General features: G+C 40.3%; 2 protein-coding genes across 4 annotated transcripts; both read right to left on the reverse strand.

Annotated features, from left to right (window-relative positions):
* Positions 1-3,376: 3,376 nt before the first annotated feature.
* On the reverse strand, positions 3,377-14,485 carry katnal1 (katanin p60 subunit A-like 1). 2 transcript variants are annotated; one of them, XM_051404628.1, is made up of 11 exons: positions 14,347-14,485; positions 13,645-13,818; positions 13,046-13,206; positions 12,065-12,233; positions 11,817-11,944; positions 11,626-11,731; positions 8,155-8,313; positions 7,911-8,037; positions 7,527-7,661; positions 7,261-7,387; positions 3,377-5,002 (listed from the first exon to the last, which is right to left on the reverse strand). In XM_051404628.1, the coding sequence occupies exons 1-11, from the start codon at positions 14,350-14,352 to the stop codon at positions 4,804-4,806; spliced, it is 1,491 nt and encodes a 496-aa protein (XP_051260588.1). In that variant the 5' UTR covers positions 14,353-14,485; the 3' UTR covers positions 3,377-4,803. The 2 variants fall into 2 exon arrangements, with proteins under 2 accessions (XP_051260588.1, XP_051260590.1); XM_051404630.1 differs by having other exon boundaries at positions 13,645-13,807; positions 14,347-14,453.
* A 710-nt stretch (positions 14,486-15,195) lies between these two features.
* Positions 15,196-17,723, reverse strand: zgc:101559 (Ras-related protein Rab-33B-like). 2 transcript variants are annotated; one of them, XM_051404633.1, is made up of 2 exons: positions 17,421-17,723; positions 15,196-16,522 (listed from the first exon to the last, which is right to left on the reverse strand). In XM_051404633.1, exons 1-2 carry the CDS (start codon positions 17,676-17,678, stop codon positions 16,082-16,084), a joined length of 699 nt encoding a protein of 232 aa, XP_051260593.1. In that variant the 5' UTR covers positions 17,679-17,723; the 3' UTR covers positions 15,196-16,081. The 2 variants fall into 2 exon arrangements, with proteins under 2 accessions (XP_051260593.1, XP_051260592.1); XM_051404632.1 differs by having other exon boundaries at positions 15,196-16,528.
* Between the last annotated feature and the right edge of the window lie 394 nt (positions 17,724-18,117).

An 18,117-nucleotide genomic window follows, 5' to 3' on the forward strand; every position in this document is an offset into this window, starting at 1 on the left:
TTTGAGCTGTAGCCTTAAGTGAGTATGTAGTGTTGTTATGTTTTATTGCATATAAAAAATACTCCCTTTGAATGTGTCTAATATGTTTTCCCCCCAATATAAAGTTCAATTACCTCGTTAAAAGTCTATAAATTACATCTACTCCTTCTCCCTCATTGAAATAATAAATATTATATGAATAGTGGTGAAAGAAGTATTTAGATCCTTTACTATAGGAACAGTACAGTGTAAAAATACTGCAAAAAAAAAGTCCTGCAATCAAAATGTTACTAAAAAGTACAGTATTTCCCCCCTAAATGTAATAGAGTAGAACTATAAAGTTGCATAAAATAAAAACACAAGTGCCTTTACTTACTGTACTTTAGTGCTTGTGTAAATGCATTTAGTTACTTTCCACAATTGATACTGGACCATAATCGACCTCCAGATTACAAGTTTTAAAATGAGATTTAAGAGAAACATCCTTCAGTGGATGAATGTGAAAACTGACTTCTACTGTCCAACTCTGCATATAACAGCTACACCATTCTGCACAGTGAAGGTCAAACAGGAAATAAGAAGTGAGACAACAATAAGCAAAACTCACTTTTGAGCAGATCAAATTGTATGTGAAATGGGTGATTCAGTTAAAATGCAATGAGAAACCCCTCAAGGTCCCTCCCTCTGTGAACCACTGACTCTTATCAATGACCATGAGCACAAATCTTTACTGATACATGTAGTAATAACACTTCTACATAAATTAGCCTTTATAAAGGTTTATAAGCATTAATTAATGCTTTATAAGTGGTTAATAAATCCTTTATAGATCATTTATAAGTCTAATAAGAATAGCATTTGGGTTGCCAGGTTGTAGAAAATCTGCCTCCAGCATCATACCTGCTGTGTCATTTTAGCTTTCTTTTTTTTTTATCTGGAAAACCCCTCCAGGGAACTGTTTGAACACTTACTCTCTGGACAAGATCTGCAGGGCATCTGGACCAAAATACATTCACAACCAACATTTACAACTGTGAAATTAACTGATTATTATAAGAATCCTTAATTAATGACTTATCAACTTTTATAGATGCAGTCAACTGACTAACGTTTTATGATGGCTGATTCGAAATTCAAGACCCTTTTATGACATACTGACACTAGGACTAGTGTTGGGTGACCTTACTTGGTTTAAGTTAAAAGGTGATTAATTTGTTTGAGTTGATTGTAAATTTTAGATGCAAAAACCTTTTATTACTTTGTACTTAGTATGCAGCATTTCCTGGGCAACTCACGTGAAAATACTCTACAAGGACCTAAATATTGTACTGAAGCACAATAATAGAGTACAAGCAAATAGTTCATTTCCTAAGTGTATAAGATGGAAATTTCCATGAAAAGAATATGAATCTATAAACATAAGACAGGCTTAATTCTTATTTAAAGGGGGTGGGATTGATTTATGAGATAAGATCAACTGTATTGATCACACACAGGGAAATTTAATTCCTGTTGGCTCATGTAGGCCATATGTACTGCAGCTACTGGTAATCAATATACATTGACCAACCTAAGCAGGGCTAATATAAAGGACTCTCTGGCCCTGGAGGTTAAGTCTCTGTCCACTGTAGGTACATATTAAAAAACACACATTTATCACTTATTAAAATCACCACAACTCAGACTCAAACACAGCATCCACCTTTCTCAGCTGTTGGGCTCCTTCTCCACCATCTTGAGGCCCTCTGGAGCCTTCATAAGGGGAGGAGACTCCTCACAGGACAGTCGAGAGGGGTTAATCATTTGAACACTAGAAGCACAGCAGAATTCTCTGTACATTTGGTCTTACAACTTGTCCTGTGAGTAATATGCTGGCAAAGACATTTCAAACCTCAAACGCACATCTGTTGACCTAAAAAGAGTGTGTTGGACGCAACATATTACTGAGTGCATCTGACAGGCAAGAGAAGTAAATGGGGCACAATGTATAACAGGCTGATGTTCATACATGATGCGTGATGACAAATCTACACATTGTACTGTGCTGTTTCACTTCTAAATGTCTCTGCTACACGGCTCCTACAGGTCTCATTATGTGGAGGTAATAGGAGTTTAGTCGTTATGCTTTTCAGTGGAGCCGTGTGGTGTGCACATACGCTAACAGAGCTGTTCAGCCGTTCACCAACATGAAAACGGTCGATAGAAAGCTGCAATTTGGCATCTAAAGTGAGTCTCTAAATTACTTTGTGGCGAAATACTGATCATTCTGTCAATAATCTGCTTATTTGCGGGTATCCTGTATTTTAATGTCATGCAGCTCACCTCACAGGTTTAAAGGACCAGTGTGTAGGATTTAGAGGCATCCAGTGGTGAAGTTGCAGATTGAAATCAAGTAAATACCACTCAGACAGTGGCAATGAAACTTGTGAAAAAAGTAAAAGGACGCATCTACAGCCAGTGCTTTGTTTGTCTGTTTTTGGCTACTGTAGAATCATGGTGGTTCAACATGGCAGCCTCCATAGAAGAGGACCTCCTCCCTCTGTAGATAAAAACATCTAATTATTAGGTAACAAAAACACAATTTCTTTTTTTTATTTTCAGATGAGTATACACTAATGGAAACACACCCTATATTCCATATCTGACAAAAGATCCTCATAAATGTTACACACTGGACCTTTAATGTATCAATGCACTGTAACTAGATTTTTCCTGAGCTTTTAATTATATCACACAGCTAGTCTTTATGGAGTTTGCTCAGTTGTCATGGAAATGGATTTGTTAACATGCAGGCTCAGTCAGCGTTATGATATCGTCATAGGATTTAGGATTTCTTGTTCATGTTGGGTTAAAGTTAACTGAATTAATTTGTAGCTCTAATGTCTCTATGTCACCTAAAACCAGTAAGTAGAACTTGAGTTGGGGTTTTTTTGGTCAAAGGAATTAACTTCCATACTAAATATTTCAATATCCTCAGCTTCATGGAACAATTTATTTGTGACTGAATGTGAAATGTGATTAACAAAATATTTTATAGTACAGGAATTGTGATGTAATTACCAAATATCAAAGGGATCTTGTGGCACACACTTGTGGAGCCTTTGGTTTATTAATTCCCCTAAGTAGGATGCCCTAAACACATTAATGGATTAAAGTTAAAGTGATGAATTGAGTCTTTTATTTCACAATGCATTCATATTACTTCTCACCCCGCCGTCTGTCTCCACCTAAAGGAGGACATATGTATGATCTGAATACTGAAGAGTCAGATGAATTCCAGGTGGGCCGACCGTCTGCAATCTACTTACGCTCCTTGAATGCGAGACATAACCTGACTCAGTTAAGTTGTTCAATTTAACAGACATCACAAAATATAGGAACCATTCAGTAGGCGAGGTTTTAGGAGAGAATGTACAGTATCCTTTAATAAACAATCCATGGGTCCAGTGGCCATGTTCATTTAGTTTGACTACATTGGTTTGTCTCAAGAGAACAAATATTTAAAAACCAACAAAACAACACAAACACATAATCAGTCAGTACACAGCACAGACATTCTGGTTCTTCAAGTGTGTTCAGTCAGTAGTAAGTACATGGGATCCTGAAGGAGATGCATAAAAAGTGCTCAAACGTACAGTTCTTTAAGACATTGGGCCTCTTGCAAGAATCACAAGTACTAACAGATTTGTTTTTAAGAGGAAAGTACAAGTCATCTAAGAAAACAATGTTCTTGTACTAACAAGATTCTCTCCAATTTATCTAAAGTTGTGTGCAGAAAGTCTGCATTATAATGCCTTAATCTGAATAAATCTGCAGTTAAACTATGTTACAGAAATAAATTTTATGCTAAACTAATATTGTGTTCATCATATCACCATCATCAAGGCCAATTTACTGAGAGGTTCGACAATGTTTTTTTGAAGGTTATACTGGCATATTTCGGAAGGGCAACCTCAACAATTCAGTATTTGTACAGAAAAGTCTCTAACCCAGACAGCTGCCTCAGGATCTAGGTGAAACTCCTCTGTTTGTTTTTTCCATTTTTTTGAATGAAATTTGCCAAAAAAATGAACCAAAACTCAGGGACTCAGAGGTGTTGGTTATCCAAACGATGAAACCTCACAAACACTTACCTAATAGAAACAGTTGGACATCATCAGGTTGAAACAAGCAAATGTTTGCACGTTTAACAGAGTTCGGCAAATCTGACTTGGAACACAAAAAAGGTAAGAGAACATTAGGATAATCATATATAAAATGTTCTTGCAAGAGGCCTAATATACAAGTAAAACTAGAGTGCATTCCCTGGTCTACCTGTGTGTATTAGGCTACTTTGTACATTAAAAGTTCCCTGTGTGAGAGAGAATCACCCCAGTCTTCCTCAGGTCTCTTAAATCAGTCAGCAGCCGGATGATTGATAGTCTCTACACGGACAATTGTGTCGAAGCAACGACGAGGGGAGAATATTGTGAAAGGGCAGGAGTGAAGCCACTGAAAGTTGTCATCATGCTCTCTCAAAAGGCACCAGTCTTCTGATGTGAACTTGAGCCCCGGTATAATCCTGATCCCCGATGTGCTCCCTGGTTCACATACTAGAGTTCACTCAGCTCTGTGACACACACACACACACACACACACACACACACACACACACACACACACACACACACACACACACACACACACACACACACACACACACACACACACACACACACACACACACACACACACAGAGAGTCACCTACTCTTCAAGGCTTTCATCATTTTCAAAGCTGCTGGTCCTCCTTTCAAGGTTCTGGTCCCTCTGGGTTTAAATGTTCTCTAAACTGACCCGAACTCAGCCATCCAGGCTTCGTATTTTTCCAGGTCAGCAGCAGAGACGGACTTGGAGATCTTCTTGAGTGTGAGTGTGAAGTCCTCCATGGTCACAGGCATCTGCAGCTCGTCTTTGGACAAAGCTCGGATCTCCTCGGGGCTAAGGCCTTGGATTCGACGCCGCATCGCCATCATGGACGCGTCTCTGATGTACATGCAAAGACAGGAGCAGAGAGGGGAGCAGGGGTGTTAGTATTTCTACTATTTTGGCTTGCATCCTTGAAGAGTTTTACTCCTGTAAAAACTTCTTGGCTTCTTCTTCTCAGTCTCGGCTGTGATTACTAACCAACTGGCTCAAATCCTTCAGGCTACAGATTGCGTGTGGAAGATACTGACATACACATCCAAGGTCAACGAAACAATGTAAGCCAGAGATGAGCAGAGAAAACTTGAACAGAAAATAGCTGCCATACCCAGCGTAGCTATGGCAGAAAGGACTACAAGGATAAGTACAGGATGGTAAGGAGAAGTGTTCAACTGAAGCAACTATTAACTGCGGTTCAGCATATTAACATATTCCAATCATCAATGCATACTTTAAAATAATCACTGGTGTTATCTGTTTACACGTAGGTGTGTTTCACACAGTAATGAGGAAGCTACATCAGTAATCATCACTTCACAATTTCAATTTATTTATTCTAATCAAATAATCATTTTGTGTGTAATTATACTCTGTATGTGTATAACCGAGTTGATCATTTTCTGATTGATTTAATAGCCATGTCTGCAATTTTGCAAGTGTAATGATAAAATCAATGTACATATATACAGATTAAGAGCTGATTAGTAATAGACAATTGAACGTTTTCATTGGCATTTACACTGAAATAAGTGTTTGTGTAATACGATGATGTCTCCCATCCAAGCCTCTTTTTGTCTGAATCTGTGGGGACTAAATATAGTAATGCTATGAGTTTCATCAGATGTATGAAGCTGGGTGTATGCCTGGTTCTGTTTTAAGAATCTCAATCACTGTGGAACTGAGCATACGTGCACATGTCCCATTTGCACTCCCAGTTAGCCATAAATGGATGTAGAAATGCGCTTAAACATCCATCTGTTTGAATATCGACACCTCTGCCTGCTCCACTCATTAGACCTGTCAGGGAGAATAACAGCAAAGATGAAGTGTGGTTTCACCAACTGTGTTGCGTCAGAGGTTTCCCATCAGCACCAGAGCAGCTGTCATTACATATGACCATTACGCCCAGCTGTGGCTATTTATAGCACCCGCACCATTAATTCATCACATGTACCTGAAAACCATCATCGGCGGTGATATCTCAATGATCATTACTAAGTGTCAGAAGGATGATCAATGATTCAATTCTATTAAGTTGTTCATATAGCACACTCGCCAGTTATTGGTTGATGTGGAACGTGTCTGGCAAATCGACATGATTCCCTATGTGAGTGAGACGACGGCTACTCATTCTAAGCAGGATCAGCAAGCACTCACTCTACTGCACACAGTCCTTAAATGGGTAAATGTGGACAGTTTAATTTACTATATTATTCTGAATTTTATTATTATTGATGCATTAATGTGTAAGCTAATCACTAATGTTGCAGCTGGTAAAGGTCTGATTTTTTATACTGCCTGGTAGCCTAATCTATAGTAATACATGCATGATTAGTTGATTATATTTTGTATTAAAAATCTGAAATAACTTACTAAAGCTGTCAAATAAACGTAGTTGAGTGAGTGCAATATTTGCCTCTAAAATGTAGCAAATATGAGTAAATGAGTAAGTCTGTCAGCCTGTATAACCTCTATAGTCACATTTCATCTTTTTATATTGCACATATACTGTATTCTAGGCTGTGGTATTTCCATATACGATTTACAAAATCAACTGTAATGTTAGCAAAATTCGATTTCTGTGCCTTCATTACTGCCACTTAAGGTATAGCAGTCTGATCAGAAACATGAAAGTTGCTCTGGAACCATACATACTCATGCTGAGATATGAATCATTTGGAGGACAATCATTAGCTGACGAGTTAGAGAAAAGGCAAACATGCACTTATATGTTTTGCCAGGTTCCCCCTGATCTCAAGAGTAAAGTTCACACGAGTCAAGAGGGCTGAGTCACTTCTCTGCCTCTCTATATCTCTGACCCTTGTCATGGTGTGCTGGAATCATTCTACACAGCCTAAATCTGTCATTATGAGCCCTATTTTAATAAATAAATAAGGAGGTGAGTTAGACTATTTTATATATATATATGTTTGTCATTGTCATCTACTACATTATTTTTGGGTGGTGATATAAATATTTTTAGAATTTAAGTCAAAACCTATTCAAGCAATGAATACCTGCTAGCATTTAGAGTTACTTTTCCATGTATCTGATATGCTAATGTTTTTGTGTCCTCCATTGTGTAATTTTGTACACACCTGCAAACGTTGGTGATGTCTGCTCCAGAGTATCCCTCAATCTTGTCAGCGATGAGGTCCAGGTTCACGTCACCAGCCAGCTCCACCTCCCTCAGGTTGATCTTTAAAAGCTCTACACGACCAACAGCTACACACACACACACACACACACACACACACACATCATTAATCACATACAAGGGTTGTTGAGTGCAGGCTCTGTTAGACCACTGCAGTGGCCATTGCTCCAGGTTGTTGTGCGGTCAATCTGCGAGTGATGAGGTTACCTGTGGGCAGGGCGATGTAGATCCGCTTCTCCAGCCGTCGGCGCAATGCCTCATCGATGTCCCAGGGGAAGTTGGTGGCAGCGAGGACCATCACCATCTTAGAGGGATCGTCATTGTCCATAGCTCCGCCCACGCCTGGTCACAAAACACACACAAAACCCCAATTTAGCTACAAAATGAGTATTACTGTACCACTCATACAACATGTGATGGTGGAATCTATCGAGGATATAGAATTTGTTTTGTTTTATGCTCTGCTTTCTACAGCCCTACAAACTCATCCCAAACGTTAGTTTTAAATTTCTTTCTTGAGTTAATTCAAGAGAGAAATTCTCAAACAACTCCTTTCTTTGCTTCACCTCCCCATTTCTTCATTCCACTCACCATCCATCTGAACCAGAAGTTCTGATTTGACCCTGCGGCTGGCTTCATGCTCATCAGACGTTCCTCTTCTGCCACAGATGGAGTCGATCTCGTCTATGAAGATGGTCGTCGGTGCATAAAAGCGGGCCTAAGAGAAAAACTAATTGTTTAAGATACTTTCCCTCTGCCATGAAACAAATTATTTACATCATCGGTTTGATATTGTGTGGTTTTGCTGGGCCACATACACGTACATATAACTTACCATTTCGAACAACAGGCGAACAAGTTTTTCTGACTCGCCCCTGTATTTGGAGGTGAGGGTGGAGGAGGACACGTTGAAGAAAGTAGTCCCGCATTCTGTGGCCACCGCTTTGGCCAACATGGTCTTTCCTGTTCCAGGAGGGCCAACCATTAACACACCCTAAAACAAGAAATTACGCACTGTTAAAATGTAAAACACATAAACACATGTACAGCTACAGTAGTTTCACAACCGGCTTCTTACTATAAGCCAGTGGTTCTCATCAACTAGGCCAGTCTGCACAGTGTTGGCTACTTGGCTACAGAGATGTTATCTGACAAGAACTGATCATCCATCCACTACCTTCCTTCTTTCATTTTGACAACTTATCTTGACTGAATGCATTTGTTAAAGTCCGTCTTCAGTCAAAAATGCGTCTCCTGAATACACAATGTTCAGAATTTGTTTACACATTCATGTGCTGCAGGGAGAAAGTTTCTCTGTGCTCACCTTGTGGAAACTTAAAGCCTGCAGCAAACATTCACAGAGAATTGACACATTTTGTGCACAAGACATAAAATATTATTCTAAGCATATTATATAATGTTATAAGAAATGCTTAATATTTGACTAACTTCAGCTGATTCCAGAGCAATCCAATCAGACTGAATTGTCATTTTGTTTTCTTTCTTTACTCATTCACTCACTCATTTATTAATTTTATTTGAATTGCTGAATAAACTTGGAGATGTGGGGAGTTATTCAGAGGTCTGGAACAAGGCCAAACATATGAAGATGATTGTTGGAAAAGCAAACAACTATTTCTCCGAGTCTTTTCACAATGCTGGACAAGAGTGATTTTCTGGTAATCCTGAGCATTAAAACCCCCGTATGTCAGCTTTCCAATACATTAAATATGAATGCAAAATGTGTACAGCAATGAATGTTTATTTTTAGGAATAAATTGCTGCAAACTCTGTACACCATTCAGATCCACTAGAGACAAAGGAGCAAGGAAGCACAGCATTTAGATCCACAAGACTGATAAACAGGAGAAGGCAACTAAAAGAGAGTGCCGAGAGCACCGCATCCGCTCCCTGACTGACAAACTACACATCTGATCAGGCTTACCAGTTAGGTATTTTTCTCCTATTTCTTTTTATAATACTAATTTCATACATTTCTAATACATACAGTGCCTTGCATATAAAATAAGGCACCTGGTCCATCTGTTTTGGTAGATAAAACCTGATGATTTCACATGATTTGACCAGGTACTGTCAAGCTTTATTGCTGATCTCTTGTTCAATTAGTGTCCGACTGATCATGTCCCTCATGCTGGGATCAGTAGTAGTCCTTAAAGGGTACCTTTGAATACAAATTGTTGTCCCATCAGTCACTTAGACACAAAAACATGAGAAAATAGGATCCAGGTTGAAAAATAACAAAATTACCCTTTAATACGTCAGTGTTCCTGAAAACTAGGAGCAGACACTGAAATATTCTGCCTGAGTGTGCTGCAAAGAAAGTAATCATGTTTGTTGTTCAAGCTCTGAGTCACAGAGACTTGACAGAGAGCTAACTCCAATAACCACACTGATTTGCAGCTGTTAAGTCAATGTCTTTAACGTAAATGTCAGAGCTTCACTTAATTAGAGGGATGAAACGAGATCGTGGTGGGCTCAACACAACCGTTGTAGACAATAATAATGCTGGTGTTGAGCATCATCATCACTGGATGAGTAGAGGATGAAATTTGAAACAAGAAATACAAGAGGCTGTTATTATTGGGCTTAGCCATGCATGTAAATGAATTGTCTTCCACTAAATTGTAAGCCCCCCGCAATCAAATAAAGTTTCAGTTTACTTTGTCACTATCCCTTTCTCGCCTTGGTGTAATCGGATACACACATTTTGTATAATTGTCAATAATATTAAACGAAATTGCCATCCCAGATGCAAATCTCTTCTGTAAACATCAGGACTATCACTTCCGCTCTGATATCTGAAATTTCTGCATCTGGTTTGTGTCTGTCTGTTGCTATGGAGACTGCATAAATCACAAAAGCACCAGTGACACAACCGATAACATTTTATGCCATTGTAGTCCCTACTGCGACAGAATCCAATACAAGCTAATGTGTGATATATTCCCTGCAGGATGGGCTGGATAGATTTTCAATATAAAACACTGATGCAGCCAGGACTGATCAGACTCTCAGCAGGAGCAGGAAGGAGTGGGATGGCTCACCTGCAGTAAGTGTGCAGTAATAGTCAGAAACCCTGCAGGGGAGGACCAACAAAACAGACCTGCACAGACATCTATACTAAATGTCACCTGTAATGAAACAAACACCTCCAGCCTACATGTGTGCCGATAAAACGGTCATAAACTTAAAATGTGTTTTATTCTACAACTAATGTATTAATCCTTCATTTCACTGCGCCCTAACTGAGGAAAGAGTTCAATTATGCATGCATATCAGACAAATGAAAGGCACTGTGCTGCTGAACAAACCGATAACGTACTGACCCTCACATGGCGGGCCTGAGGGGGAGAGGCCTCACATGATGAAGCTCAACAGAGGCCAGCACAGAAGAAAACTCCCTAACTGGTCATTCAGCAGAGTCATGTAGATGCTGAGAGGCAGCATGACAGCACAGGCGCCAATAACAAAAGATGTTAGGGATGCAAACATATGTAAGCAAGTTGTGTTCAAATTTGAGCAAAAAAAAAAAAGAAAACCGCAGGATGTTGTACCAGGTTCAAACGCTGCTTTATGTGCTATTACAGGTTGCACCATACATTTAAGTTACAACATAGAGTGAAGATAGATCTAAACATTTTGTTAATTATTTAATGTCACAGCAGAACAGTCAAAAACTGGGAGAGATTCATGTTAGAAGACATTTATAATGACACTTGGTATTCTGCTGTCCAGTTGCTGTCACCTGGATTAGACGAGGGCACAACTGTGATTTTATGCTGGATTAACCGGGAATTACCACTGGAATAATGTTTTGATTATTTATGACCATATTTCTGGGTAATGTTCCCGTCCTCGCCTTAGTAAAGAAACATCACAGTAGAAAGTGATTGATAAAATGATTGTCGAATTATTAATGAGGTAACAGATAAAAAACTTAGCGTAGCGTATTAGCTAGTTCACACATGACAGATTCTCCTTTTTTTTTTTTTTTTTTAATGGCTTTTATTGCCTTTATTTGATAGGACAGCTGAAGACGGACAGGAAAGGGGGGCAGAGGGCGAGAGAGGGGATGACACGCAGCAAAGGGCCGCAGGTCGGATTCGAAACCTGGGCCGCTGCAGCAAGGTACATGGGTCGCCAGCTCTACCCACTGAGCTAACCGGGCGCCCCTTATTCTCCTTTTTTATTTCTTTTGGTCTCTGTGATTACTCAGTCAGTCAAAAAATACGTAAAGCTCAGAGTGTGTAAGTGTGCATGTTTATATGTGCGTGTGTGTGTGTACCTTCCAGGGGCGACGAATGCCCTTAAAAAAGTCTGGCATCCACATGGGCAAAACCACTGCTTCTCTCAGAAGTTTCTTAGCATCTTCCAGATCAGCAATGTCATCCCTGCAGTTCAACCAGAGAACTGAGTCAGCAGTGCTAAGAAAAACATGTAAAAGGAGAATGTAGGAGTCTGTGTATGCTACCATACCAGTGTACGTTAGGGTTACGGGACACAATGTCTCTCTCCAGTGAGTCCACCAGGTCGCTGTCGTGTCCTGTGCCATCAAACTTCTTATGCTCTACGTCCCCTGGTGTGTCCCCAGCTCCTTTCTTTCCCTGATGGAGAAAAACAAAAGGAAAAAAAGATAAATAAAAGGAAAAACAGGTGTTTTTCAGGAACAGGTTTAAGATTTAAGATCAGTCCTGTCAACCAGCAATCAACCGCTGTAGTCTGACCTTATCCTCTTTGGCCTTTGTGCCTCGGGCGTCTCTGAATCCTGGCCGGTCTGGTTTAGGGTTGGCCTGACCGCGGCCTCCTGGCCCTGCCCCTCGGTGCTGCAGACCGGGGGAGTCCTTCCTCTGCTGCTTCACGGCACTGCTGGGGCGCTTCACTGCGATAGGATTCCTACACACACACACACACACACACACACACACACACACACACACACACACACACACACACACACACAGAGGAATAAAACTACAGACACAGGTAATAGTCGGACACACCTGCAGTCAGAAACATCAAAGATAAAATCCAATAGGGGAAATCGTGGCACTAACATTACATAGTGTGTCAATGTTCCCACAGAGTGGCATTAACTTTAAACCAGCTCTGCTTGTTCTCTGTGGAGTTTGATATGTCCCCTTTAATGACCAGAGAGTAAAAAAAAATCCAGCACAGGGAGTCACATTGTGCTAGTGAGATGAAACGGATTATGCAAAATATGTCTCTTTGTACTTCAAAGTGCTTCCTTATAGAGGCATTTGGCCCATGAGCAGGTGAAATAGAGAAACCACAATGGGAAAAAAAACACCCACACACTGCAGTCTTGTTCCCAGTTATTTCATTCAACTTAGAATGACATAAGAACTGACAACTAAACAGCAGTATGTACATATTTATTCAGCAATCAGTGAGTATTATCATATAGAATTCATTCTTTGAGACTGATTGAAATCATCCTCAATCAAAGGGCTTCAAATGTCTGTGATAATTAAATGTTGAGGTCCTAATCTTCTATATAGCCAACCTTTATTTATATAAATGTCACATAAAATATAGGATCAGTGTGGCTCAGACCTTGTGTTTTACACTAACACCTCAGGCAAATGTTGTTGTTGCTATCACACTCATGAAAAACTTGAGCTACATGTTTCAACTTATAGCAGGAAAAGTAGAAACAAGTGGTGCAGTGGTGGACTCACACACACCTGTGTTCTGCAGGGGTGGGAGGGGGCCAAACTGCTGGATCCTCAGGTCTCTCCTCGGACTGAGGGGCAAGGATGTCAATTGGTTTCTCCGACTTAAAGCTCTCGAGCGTTCCCATGATGCCTTTCACTTGCTCATACTCCTCTGTTAGTTCCTGCCTAACCTGGTCACATACAGAAAGAGAGTATTGTATCAGCATTGCATCACAGAACATCAGGAGCAAATTAAAGCCAGTAAATGGTACAGGGAGTAAACTGACTGTCTGCTTTGGGAAAGATAATTTAGACTTACATCAGTGACATTACGACATGCGTTCACAATGTTTGTTGACAGAGATTACCAAACCAACAGATCAAAGCAGCTGATAATGGAAGTGTAGAACAAGGGCAACAGAGATGTCAACACTGAAACCCACAAGCTTTTTAAAGAAGGACTATCATTGTTATTGTTTTTTTCTTTTTAACAACAACACCAGTGTTGCTATCAAAGGATCCAGTGTGGTTCTCAAATATTTGCAGTAGTGAAGCACAGTCACTGCGCATGCTCTTCTGTAATGACGGTTTAATAACTGGAGGTAAGGGTAGGGGCTTGGGGTACTCACCTGTTGCCATTTGACTTTGAGCGCAGGGTCTCTGAGGGACTGGCAGTGCTTGTGGATCTGCTGAATGACACCCTGGTAGTACACAATGGAGGAGTCGTAGTTCCCCAACAAAGCATACTCCCGGCCCTTCTTGGCGTTGTCACATATCTCTGCCAAATTCATGCTGAATAAGAGCTGAATGGTGAGGGAGGGAGGGAGGGAGGGGGAGACACAAGTAACTCTGAGTAGTGAAACAACGAGCTGGCTAACGTATTAAACTATAACTAGCTGTAGCTCAAAACCACATTTTATTCAACAAGTCCAGTGTCCTCATTGTAAATCCTAACTACTTATTACAGGTCGGTGCAGCTCTATGCAAGTCAGTTAATACCTAACAGAACAGCTACACCCGGACAGCATGGTGGTTATGCTAGCTAATGCCAGGGACTGCGATTTTCAAATGTTAATCGCAGACAGTTCACCTGGCGGTTAAATCAGGCTACTATTTAAATTAGCTTCCCTGTCATCTTGCCGACATTAGCTTTGCTAGCTTCCTGCTAGGCCACAGACAGAAAACAAAACGAATCGTGGGGCAATAAATAACGTAAACGCGACCTAATCCTCCCAGCGTGTGTTAAATATGCATGTAGACAACAACAACCGACCGAGAACCTAAACTATATTAATATAACTGCATATAAAACGTGAAAATAATTCTCATACCTGCATGAAAAGCACTTGTTTGCGCTGTTTTGTTTGAATCAGAGGTCCTGTATTGAGGCCAGTGTTACCATGGCCGCAGAGAGACGCCGTGTGAGGAATACAGACGGCCCGTTCACTATGCTGCGTTCACTGACTTCACAAGCAAGCTGGTAAATATGACAACCTTGCTACGTGATCGTCGATCGTGGTCAACACCCAACAAAGCTGTTGGGGGAGCTGACATTACTCCAGCAAAGTCTCGTTATCAAATGTGTTTTATTGATGTAGTAGAAAGATTTGACCTCGTTTCGGAATTGATAATGCAATTCGGTTGGCGACACAGACTTTGGACTACATTTGGTATTTTACAGGATTTAAGTAAACGTGTCACCAGAGCTATAGCTATACCAACGCTGGCCGCTGGTTGTCGCCAAAATCGAGTCAAACATTACAAACTAGGATGAAGCTTATCACAAGGTTCCTTGTTTATTTATTTTATTTTAACCTTTATTTAACCAGGTTAGGTTCCATTGAGGTTAAAAAATATAACATTTTCAGGTGAGTCCTGGCCTTTAAGAGCTTTTCTGGAGCTTTCAATCATATCACATGATCTTCATCAGAAAATAGAGTTTACCTGGTTGTAATAAAATTGTAGATGTTTATTAATTTCCATGTTTTTCTGAACACTCCCATCTATGTTGGCTGAATGAAGCATTAAGTTAGTGTTTACCACAAAATATGATAAGCAATACATTAAAATAAACTAAAATTAAATGTCATCCTTGATTATGTGTATGTGTAAGTATTTTTAAGTACATTGTGATCTGTGCCTAGTTCATCATATCAAAGAAATCAGAAAACTCAAAAATCTAAATTATACTGATAAAACCACTTTTATTTACTTGATTTGCAGCTTAATATTGTCATTTAAATCTCCATACTGTTGGAAACTGTACACATGCAACAAAAGGTCAGTCATGATTTTACCTCATAAGATCAATACCTTCCAGCGTAACAATTGTCAGAGACTGCTGAGCATGTATTCACTCATGCATTTCAAGTGAATTATGTGGATTTGCATTTTGCCCAAAAGACAGCTACATTTTATGATTAGTGAGCTCACTCCATCGAACTGTGTAATTGAAAGATTCGACACAAAGCTTAAGTTTGTATTTATATCTGAGAAATACACATTCAGCAACAGCACCAAAACTCACACTGCATGTAAATGTTTAAACCAAAATATCACTTTACGACATTTCTTAAAGAAAATGATTGCACGGTTATGTTCACAGTTTCAATTTACCTTATTGGTCCCTTTACCTACACTGAAATCCATTTTGCCCCTTAATTAACTGTCTGCATGGAATACTGTAAATAGGCTGTAGTGCTACTAGATAGCTGATTGCATATAATTTGTCTTAAAGTGCAGTCAGCAATGCTTTGTTTTTTTTCCACTTAAAGTGATTTTATGTGCAGTTTGAGCTACAAATGTTTGGCATACCTCCATATCCATTCATGCATTTCGATGAAATGTTGATTTGATTTTGTGCAAACGTATAGGTCCATACTATCACTAACTGTGCCTTACATCAGGCAGGGAAACAGGTAAAAATCATGGGACGTTTCTTCCTTTTCTATCTCATCACGTAAGAAGCCTTTATGAATTCAGTCTCAGAGTTGGGAAGAAACACTGCTTTCCTCAGCACCAGCATTGTTTCCTAATGGCTCCATCCATGCAGGATGGAGGGGGACCTCAGCATTGACACGTTGCCGCCTCCTGCTCTCCCTGCTGCCACAGCTGCCTGACGCTGCTCTCGCTCAGCTGCTTCAGTCTCATGGGTTTGTGGCTCTTCAGTCTGTAAGCCAAAGTCAGAAAGATAGCGTCAACGTGTTCCTTCTCGGCAGGGTCCTTGGCCGAAGTCTCAAACAGCGGGAAGTTGTAGCTGTCGGCAAGGCACTGGGCAGCTGAGGTGGGGACCTCCCGGCGGTCCCTCAGGTCACACTTGTTGCCCACCATGATGCGGGGCACCATGGGCCCCACAGAGTGTCGGCTGCACTCCTCAATCCACTCGGGGATGCTCTCGAAGGAGGAGAGGCTGGTCACGTCATACACGAAGATGACAGCATGGACGCTGCGGTAGTAGTGCTCCACCATGCTCTTTCTGAAACGCTCCTGACCTGCCGTGTCCCAGATCTGCAACTGGCACAGCAGGAACAGAGATTGATATTGGTATTGCTGACTAAACAATATTAAAATATTAAAATGTTGTGAAGTGTAATTCTGTATTTTTCTTATTGTCAACCAATCCCAAGTAAAGACTAATGTCAACAATGTGTTAGTCCATCTTTCACTACTTTCTGCCTTCCTTACCCCGTCAACTCCAAGTGCATTTGTACCTACTTAAGATATAAATCTTAAATAATTGATCACGTTCCGGATGTGTTACAACAACGACTGCCTATAGCACAGAGGAATGAGCTATACGCAGATAATACCTGTTAACAGCATCAATTCATTGTTTATTTGAGTCTTTTCATGGGATTTGTTGACTTAGGTACAGACTATGACCTGGCTCATAGTGTGTGACAAGAGGGTTGGTGTAGACCAATCAAATGTTTGTGTCACTGAACGTGGAGATGTGAAGAGAGACAGACAGATGGGGCTTTTTCCACAGAGATCACAGTGTCACAGTAAACACAGGTGCAAATTCTTTAATGAATAATGGCTGAATTCCATTTAGCTGCTCCAGTTTCAGGGCCTTAAAAGACAACAGAGATATAGACCTTTGGTGTATACCCTTCTAGGCTTATAATGTCTACTATAAAGAGATACTTTATAGTTTGTTTTATTGGCGGATGTTGCCCTCCAGCTGGTCATTTAAAAGAGGTAGGCCTATGTTTTGTAGCGGTGCTATCACTCTCCACAGCCTTTGACTGTCTGAAAACAGGCTCCAGGTCAGTCTCTCCCCTGTGTCCCCACATGAGCCGTACCTCAGGCAGATGGCTGTGTTAATCTTGCAGGACATTGAGATGTAGCAGGTGTGTGTGTGTGTGTGTGTGTGTGTGTGTGTGTGTTTGTAGGGTCCTCTCACCTTGATATTCTCGCCATCGAGCACCAGCGTCCTCTCTCTGAAATCGACCCCGATCGTTGCCTCCGGGTTTTTCAGGAAAGTGCCCCCGCAGAACCGGTAGGTCAAACACGTCTTTCCCACATTTGAATCTCCAATGACGATCAGCTTGAAAATCCGAGCCTGTGCGGACTCATAGTCGTGGTTCGCAGAGAGCTCTAAGGAGTCATTTTGACTGAAAACGGTGTGAAATTCCTCCCCAGGTCTGTTTTCTATTGCCATCGCTCATCTTCTCGCGGTCTGGATGTGGACGGCGCGGAAACATCGCGAGAAGAGGAAACACCAGTAGATGTCGCGGTTTCATAGTTGAGACGATATCAATGATATCACTTTTCCAGAATATGATAATTTTTCTATTATGTGGGGAAAGTCTTCGTTTGCAAACACATATTTTTGTTTCTCTTTTCTTTAATACAGAATGTTAATATGCCCATCTTATGTTTTTCTTAATTATTTATTTCAATACTTACTTATCTTTCATTTCATCAATTGTTTTTTTATTGTGAATTAATGTTTTATTTTCTTGTCTGACCATTAACATGACGTCATTATTCAGACATGTTTATACAGAATATACAACAATGGAAATGAATGCACATCAAATATGAGGCTTTTAAAAAAAAAATTTGGGGAATATTCAGAAAAGAAAGACAGTTCCATC

Source organism: Dicentrarchus labrax, unplaced genomic scaffold (genome assembly GCF_905237075.1).
Source record: "Dicentrarchus labrax unplaced genomic scaffold, dlabrax2021, whole genome shotgun sequence".
Taxonomy (NCBI): domain Eukaryota; kingdom Metazoa; phylum Chordata; class Actinopteri; family Moronidae; genus Dicentrarchus; species Dicentrarchus labrax.

Bases quoted from the DNA above. Each gene is read 5' to 3' on its own strand.
- katnal1 (XM_051404628.1), bottom strand. The intron at 8,038-8,154 runs GTAAGTTATATG...TTTTTCTCTTAG, and splicing joins TTCGCCTGTTGTTCGAAATG to GCCCGCTTTTATGCACCGAC. The intron at 5,003-7,260 runs GTGTGTACAAAA...CATGTACATCAG, and splicing joins GACATCACCAACGTTTGCAG to AGACGCGTCCATGATGGCGA.
- zgc:101559 (XM_051404632.1), bottom strand. From the start codon at position 17,678: ATGGCAATAGAAAACAGACCTGGGGAGGAATTTCACACCGTTTTCAGT. The intron at 16,529-17,420 runs GTGAGAGGACCC...CTGCTGTGCCAG, and splicing joins TCGATGGCGAGAATATCAAG to TTGCAGATCTGGGACACGGC.